This window comes from Miscanthus floridulus, chromosome 8 (assembly GCF_019320115.1).
Source record: "Miscanthus floridulus cultivar M001 chromosome 8, ASM1932011v1, whole genome shotgun sequence".
In the NCBI taxonomy this organism is placed as follows: domain Eukaryota; kingdom Viridiplantae; phylum Streptophyta; class Magnoliopsida; order Poales; family Poaceae; genus Miscanthus; species Miscanthus floridulus.
Window position 1 is genome coordinate 14065624 of NC_089587.1, and position 6840 is coordinate 14072463.

Below are 6840 nucleotides of genomic sequence, written 5' to 3' on the forward strand. Positions count from 1 at the left end.
TAGTGGTGTTTAGCTAGTTTCGACTTTTTCGATGTCTAAGCAGCCGTTTTTTGGTTCGTGCTTAGGGTACCCCTTCTCACTGTATCCGACAGTAGCCCCCGAGCCTCGGGGGGAGTAGAGGCACTCCCCCTGAGGTTCTGACGAGAATTGGCTCTTGATAGTTCCTGTTGGGATGGTGTTTTGTACTTGAGGTTTCGGTGGGTGCGCGCGAGTGCACCCACTGGGTGTAGCCCCCGAGGTCCTGGAGGGGTGATTTCACTTCTTTAGGGGCTTGTTTCTCTTTTGAGTGAGGGGTTTTCACTGTGTTTGCCGGGCCCGTGGGCGCGAGTTTGGATCTTTGGGCTTCGACGATGCTGCGGAAAGAGCCCCTTAGCCTCTGCCTGGAGCGAGAGGGCCGTCATGGGTCCCCCTGGCTTTTTGTACAACCCTCGTGCCTCCTTTTCGCTCGGAAGGAGGGGTGGAAGATGCCATGCTACCCTCGGTGGGCGCGAGCGACGGCATTTTCGGTGAGCTGTTATCGGGTAAGTCCGAGTGGAGGCCCGTACCCCGTTCGCTGGGGGTTGGCTAGTGGTCCGGAGACGCGCTCCAAGAGTACCGGCGGGTTTCTCTAGTGGGTGCCGAGGCTGTTCGCTGGGCCTCGGTGGCTCGGTGCCTCCCTACGGTGGGATCCCATTCGGAGACCTCCCTGCCGGTCTCGGACACGACACAGGGCGCGCTCGTACAGGCTCGCCCGTAGTCGTCCCTGACTCTTTTGCCCTGGGGCGGCTGTCGAAACCCCTGGGGGCCCAGCCTTTGAACCCCTGGACCGTAACGGACTCGGGTCGTTTTGTCTTTATCTTGGGTGTAGGAAGAGCCCCCGAGCCTCCGCACGGAGCGAGAGGGCGGTCGGGGGTCCTCCCGACTTTTTTGTCCGTCTCCCGCACGTCCTTTTCGCTCGGACGGGGGGCTGTTTGCCGGAGCCCACTCGTGTGCGAGCCTGAGCCGCTGGGTCTCGGCAAAGTTGCAGGAGGAGCCCCCGAGTCTCTCGCATGGAGCGAGAGAGCGGTCAGAGGTCCTCCTGGCTTTTGGTTCGCCCCTCGCGTGTGAGGGTCTGTCCGCCGAGCCCCCTCGGGTGCGAGCCTAGGTCGCGGGGTCTCGGCGTCTTTTGCAAAAGGAGCTCCCTAGCCTCCGCACGGAGCGAGAGGGCCGTCAGGAGATCTTCTGGCTTTTTGGACGACCCTCGCGCTTCTTTTTCACTCGGAAGGAGGGTTTGTTTTTGCCGAGCCCCCTCGTGTGCGAGTCCAAGTCGCTGGGCCTCGGCAATGGTTTGCAGGTAGAGTCCCTTAGCCTCTGCGTGGAGCAAGAGGGCCGTCGGGGATTCCCCTGACTTCTTATTTGACCCTCGCGCTTCCTTTTTCGCACGGAAGGAGGGGGTGGAACATGCCGCGCTACCCTCGGTGGGCGCGAGCGATGGCATTTCCGGTGAGCCGTTATCGGGTAAGTCCGAGTGGAGGCCCGTACCCCGTTCGCTGGGGGTCGGCTAGCGGTCCGGAGACATGCTCCAAAAGTACCGGAGGGTTTCTCTAGTGGGTGCCGAGGCCGTTCGCTGGGCCTCGGTGGCTCGGTGCCTCCCTACGGTGGGATCCCATTCGGAGACCTCCCTACCGGTCCCGGACACGACACAGGGCGTCCCAAGCGTTTCGCTTGCTTGGGCCTCGGCCTCGCATAGGCTCGCCCGTAGTCGCCCCTGACTCTGTTGCCCTAGGGCGGGCTGTCGAAACCCCTAAGGGCCCAGCCTTCGAACCCCTGGACAGTAGCGGGCTCGGTGCCCAGTTCCTTTGCCTGAAAGGAATCGGGGGGGTTATTTCTCTCCCTACGGTTAACAACGGCAGGCGCGTCTTTTGAGGCAGCTTTTTCGAGGAGGCGAAACGGCGCCTGCTGCTGCTGTGGTCGGACGCGACGTGGCGTCAGCCGACGGGACGTACCTGCACGCGCGATTAATGAGGAGGGAGTGGGCACGTGGGCGATAAGACCGGATCTGGATAACCGCGCTGGACTTTTTGGGGAAACTTCCCCGATTTCGTCGCCCGGTGGTTTCGTCTCGTCCCTGTATAAATACGCAAAGGGCCTCGCCCTCCCCTTTCTTACCTTTTCCGCATCTGCTTTCGCTGCCCCTGTGCCGTCGTTGAGAGCATAGAGCGCCGGGGAGGAGAAGGGCGAGAGCGAGAAACTGAAAGAAAGAGAGAGAGAGATTATCACCGTAGCAGCGACCTCCACCGCGCAATGGCTGGTGGTCCCATCATCCTCTCGGCGGATCCCTGGGAGCGGTCCGACGTCACCGAGGAGAAGCTACAGTCGCTCGTGGAGGCCGGTCTTCTTCGCCCGATCACCGACCCTGACGAGCCGGAGTGGATTGCTCCGGGGGATGAGTCGGAGCCGAGGCCGCGCGACGGCTACGTGGTGAGCTTCGTCGTCTTCCACGAGCGAGGCCTCGGGTTGCCGGCGGATAAGTTCATGTGGGCGCTCCCGCACTACTACGGCGTGGAGCTTCACAATTTCAGCCCCAACTCCATCGCGCAGGCGGCCATCTTCGTCGCCGTCTGTGAGGGGTACTTGGGGATTGCTCCCCACTGGGAGTTGTGGCTCCACTTGTTCCGCGCGACGTTCACCACCAAGCTGGGGGGGAACGAGGGGGGCTCGGAAGGTGCAGAGGGCCGGCGGCTGCACCCTTCACGTGCGCCAAGACCAGCAGTCCCTCTACATCCCAGCCCAGCTGTCATCGTCCAACCGTCGTTGGTACGACAGCTGGTTCTACCTCCGCAATGATGACGGAGGGCTTCCTCCTTATACCGGGCGGGTTGTAGAGAGTCAACCAGAGAAGTGGGGATACGGCGTCATCAAGGTTGATCAGCCCAGGCTGGAGCCGCTATTGCGGGCCTTGGGGAAGCTACGTGACCGCGGCCTTTCGGCGGCCATGGTTGTGGCGGCCTTTCACCGCCGGAGGGTGTTGCCGCTGATGGCCTGGCGGCGGCGGCTGTTCGAGATGACCCCGCGCGACCCGATTGCCGGTATCAAGATGTCCGCCTTCGCCCTTACCGACGACGAGACCCTGCGTCGGGTGAGAGAGGCCCTAGATGGGAAGCCGAGGATCGATGATTTGGCGCCATTCCCGATGCGCCCTTCGCGGGGGTACATCTCACTGGTGAGTCGGATGTTGCCGATGCTTTCGCGGCCTTCTTGTTTTTCGCCTTTTTTGTCTGCTGTCTTACTTCGTCGTTCCCGTAGGGGATAAGGGACGTGCGAGACTCCCTGCCGCCTGTTCCCGAGGACGCCTAGCTGCGAGCCGTGAACAGGGCGCGTGCCGAGGAGGAGAAGAAGAAGAAGGATGCCAAGGAGGCGAAACGCACGAAGAAGCTCCTCACGCGTGAAAAGCTGGACGCCCGTCGCCGGCGTCAGAAGCTCGACGGCCTCCCGTTGGAGCCATCTCCCTCATCGTCGGTGTCGGATTCTTCGGGCGACGGCGACGGGCACGACGTGGGGATGGCCTGCCTGGAACATCTCCCCGACATTAGGGAGATGGTGCCCGGGGCGCCGACAAGGAGCCTGATGCCCCTAGGAGGAGGAGGAGGTGTCCCGGGGCTGGTGGCGGCCTATCCTGGGGCTGAGGCCGATATGCCCGAGGCGCGGGTGTCGGAGGAGCGTGCCGTCAGCCCGATGGGTCCGACGGTGGAGGTGGAGCGAGCGATGGGGGAGGCCAACCCCATCGTCTCCACGAACGGTCGAGGAGGTGCCGGGGTCTGACGGAGGCCAGCTGGCTCCGGTGGATACCGAGGCCGCGCCGCTGCCACCACCGGCGCCGTTGCAGAGGAGGCTGGCGGTGTCGAAGTGGCTGCATCCCTGTTCGCGGTAAGCGTCTTTTCTTGTGGAGTCCATAGTACTCCCTGTTTGTCCCTTGGTCGTATGCTGACCTTGGGAGTGTCTTTGCTTCCAGCCAGAAGCATCTGGTGGAGGATCCTGCCTTGGTGCCCCGTAAGGCGCTCAAGGTGAACGTTAGCTCCTCTGCCCATCAGGCGGCGGAGGCGCAGGCTGGCGTGCAGCGTGGCGCAGCGTCGGGAGGGGCCGTTTCGGAGGAGGCGGCTGCCCAGGAAAAGGGTGCCGAGGCGGCCGCAGAGCGAGTGGAGGAGGAGGAGCCCACGCCACGCGATGTCGTGAGTCTTGGGGCGAAGGAGGCTGGGGCGTCCACCACTACCGAGGCCATTGAGGGTGAGGCCGGAGCCCCCAAGGCCTCCGAAGTCGGGGGCGGTGGATGCCGGGGCCACCGAGGTAGAGATGGCGGAGGCCGGAGCCCCTGGATCTGTCGAGGCTGAGGCGATGGAAGTGGAGACGGGGAAGGTTTTGGTGCCGCCCCTGGTTCAGACAATCTCGTCTGATGATTCCTCCCCCGGGAAGGAGGCGGCGGACGTCGAGGCGGCCAGTACCGTGGAGCAGTCAGTCCCAGATCCTGCCGAGGGGAGTTCGGCCCTTGCCCGGCTGCGGCCCGAGCCCCGTGGGTGGAACTTCCCATGTGTTTTTTGGCAGGACCGGGCTGATCCCAAGGGGGAGCCGGTGTTCGCCCTTGAAGATATTGCAGAGGGGGGCGGTGGGATACCCTCGAGCAGTATCGCCAACTTGCAGTGCGGTCGCTGCAGACCGCGATGACTATTGTGGGACGGGACTTGCCCGGTGTCACCCAGGTAAGTACTTTTCCTCTCCCGTGCCGCGTTGTTTCCTCTCCGAGCCCCCTCGCAATGTTTGACGCGCGTTTTTTGCTTTGCCTCTTTAGGAGCTCGAGACCCGATCCCTTGGGAAATCGGTATTCCTACGAAGGGAGAGGGATATCTGGGACCAGCTCCGGTGGCAGACAGGCCTGCTCGCCGATGCTCAGGGGCTTTTGTCGGCGCGGAGTGCGGAAGTGGAGGACCTTCGCCTTCGTTGTGCTGACATTTAGGCCGAGTTGGCCACGGCTAAGGAGCAGTCTGCCCCTCTGGTAGCGAAGATCAAGGAACTGGAGGAGGAGCGGGACGCCTTCAGGTCTCGGGCCCAAGAAGCGACGGCCTCTGTCAAGGCCCTAGCCGGGCAGCTGGGTGCGGAGCAGAGCGAGCATCAGCTGACCAAAGTCGCCTTGGCCGAGGCTACCAAAGCGGCCGAGGCTTCTCGGGCCGAGGCCTTAGATTGGAAGAGCAAGGCCAAGGGTAAGTTCCGCCGAATCGTGCTCTTAGTTCTTTTTGTTCTGGTTTGCGTTTGACTTCCGACCCCTCGTTGCGACGTAGATCTGGAGAAAGAGGCCTCCCAGGCGGCCGAGGCCTCCATTGCAGCGCAGGCGGCGCTGGATGTTGAGGTCCGGGAGCATGAGGTGCTGCGCGGCGCAGTTCGTACTGCCTGCGAGGCCCTGGACGTCGAGGGGGTCCAATCGGCCAGCTCCCTTGGGAGCCGCCTGATTGCGTTGAGCGGCCGCGTCCACGAGAGGCTCCGAGGGGCGTTGCATACGGGCGTCAAGCGCGCCCTGGCCATCGTCTCCTCGCACTATGCTATCAACCTCGAGGCTGTCAGCGACGGCTACGTGTTGCCAGAAGATGACGAGGAAGCAGACGTGGAGGTCACGAAGCTGTTGGAGGCGGCCGAGGCACCTGGCATAGCGCTGGCCGGTCTATTTGAAGAAGAGGTGGTCCCTCCCGCGACGGCCGTCGATCCTTGAGCTTTGACCTGGGCCGAAAGGGGCCATGTAACCGAATTGAGTTAGTTGCCGTATCGTGACATTTTTGTGGCCGTTGAGGCCTTTAAAGTATTTGCGTACGTGGGTCTTTTATCCGTTTTCTATTCTACTTCCGAGCCTGTGCCCTCTGCCTCGATCTTGGGAACCCGCAAAGAAATCCCTCGGCACCTAAGCCGTCCTTTGGCGAAGGGTGGTGAGGGAGCCGCCGTAGCCTAGAGGCGTAGGCCGTTCTCATGACTCGACCGGCCCTTTGGCCTCGAGATAAGCTTTTGGTCTTTGGGTTTTTTATGAAGGTCCCGTCGGAGCGCGAGAGAGTTTGGCATAGAAATTTTTTGAAAGATCATTAACAAACGATGTTCGGGACTTGGGGGGTTCCCCCTTTTTAGCCCCCGAGGGAGGCTCGGCTTTGCAGAGGCAGAGCCGAGTCTCCCTTATAGCGCTATTGAGACGTCGAGCCCTTATTGATAGACAAGCTCTCTGTATGGAACCTCCTCGGAGCCTACGTTGTCCTTTGGGTGAAAAGGTGGTGAGGGAGCTGCCGTAGCCCGGAGGCGTGGGCCGTTCTCACGGCTCGGCCGGCCTTTTCGCCTTTGAGACGATCGTACTGTCCTTAGGTTATATACAGTCGACTTGTCTATAAGGGGGGAGGTTCCCCTTGATGGGGGTTTCTCAAAAAATTATAACAACTAAGAACGCTTCTTTATTGCATTTCGAGAAACAATGTAAATGACGTTTGGAAATTTAAGGGTAGAAACGACGTAGCTGTTCTATGTTCCAAGCGTTGGTGAAGATTTCGCCCTTCTCGTTAGCTAACTTGTAGGTCCCGGGCTTCAGCACTTGGGTGACGATGTACGGCCCTTCCCAGGGTGGGGTCAGTTTGTGGCGGCCCTTGTTGCTCTGCCTTAGTCTCAGCACCAGGTCGCCCACCTTCAGGTCTCGGCTTTGGATGTGCCGGGCTTGATAACATCGTAGGGCTTGCTGGTACCTGGCTGAGTGTAGTAGCGCGACGTCCCGAGCTTCCTCCAGTTGGTCGAGGGCGTCTTCACGGGCGGTGCGGTTGCTTTGCTCGTTGTACGCCTATAGCCTCGGTGAACCGTACTCTAAGTCAG

General features: G+C 61.5%; 1 protein-coding gene across 1 annotated transcript; it reads left to right on the forward strand.

Annotated features, from left to right (window-relative positions):
* Positions 1 to 4673: 4673 nt before the first annotated feature.
* LOC136468599 (uncharacterized) lies at positions 4674 to 5713 on the forward strand. The gene is made up of 5 exons (XM_066467110.1): positions 4674 to 4712; positions 4802 to 4922; positions 5010 to 5210; positions 5289 to 5422; positions 5561 to 5713. Exons 1-5 carry the CDS (start codon positions 4674 to 4676, stop codon positions 5711 to 5713), a joined length of 648 nt encoding a protein of 215 aa, XP_066323207.1.
* Positions 5714 to 6840: the final 1127 nt, after the last annotated feature.

Coding starts and splice junctions, on each gene's coding strand:
- LOC136468599 (XM_066467110.1), top strand. CDS start 4,674: ATGACTATTGTGGGACGGGACTTGCCCGGTGTCACCCAG. Junction 4,713..4,801: donor ACTTGCCCGGTGTCACCCAG/GTAAGTACTTTT, acceptor TTGCCTCTTTAG/GAGCTCGAGACCCGATCCCT. Junction 5,211..5,288: donor TTGGAAGAGCAAGGCCAAGG/GTAAGTTCCGCC, acceptor GTTGCGACGTAG/ATCTGGAGAAAGAGGCCTCC.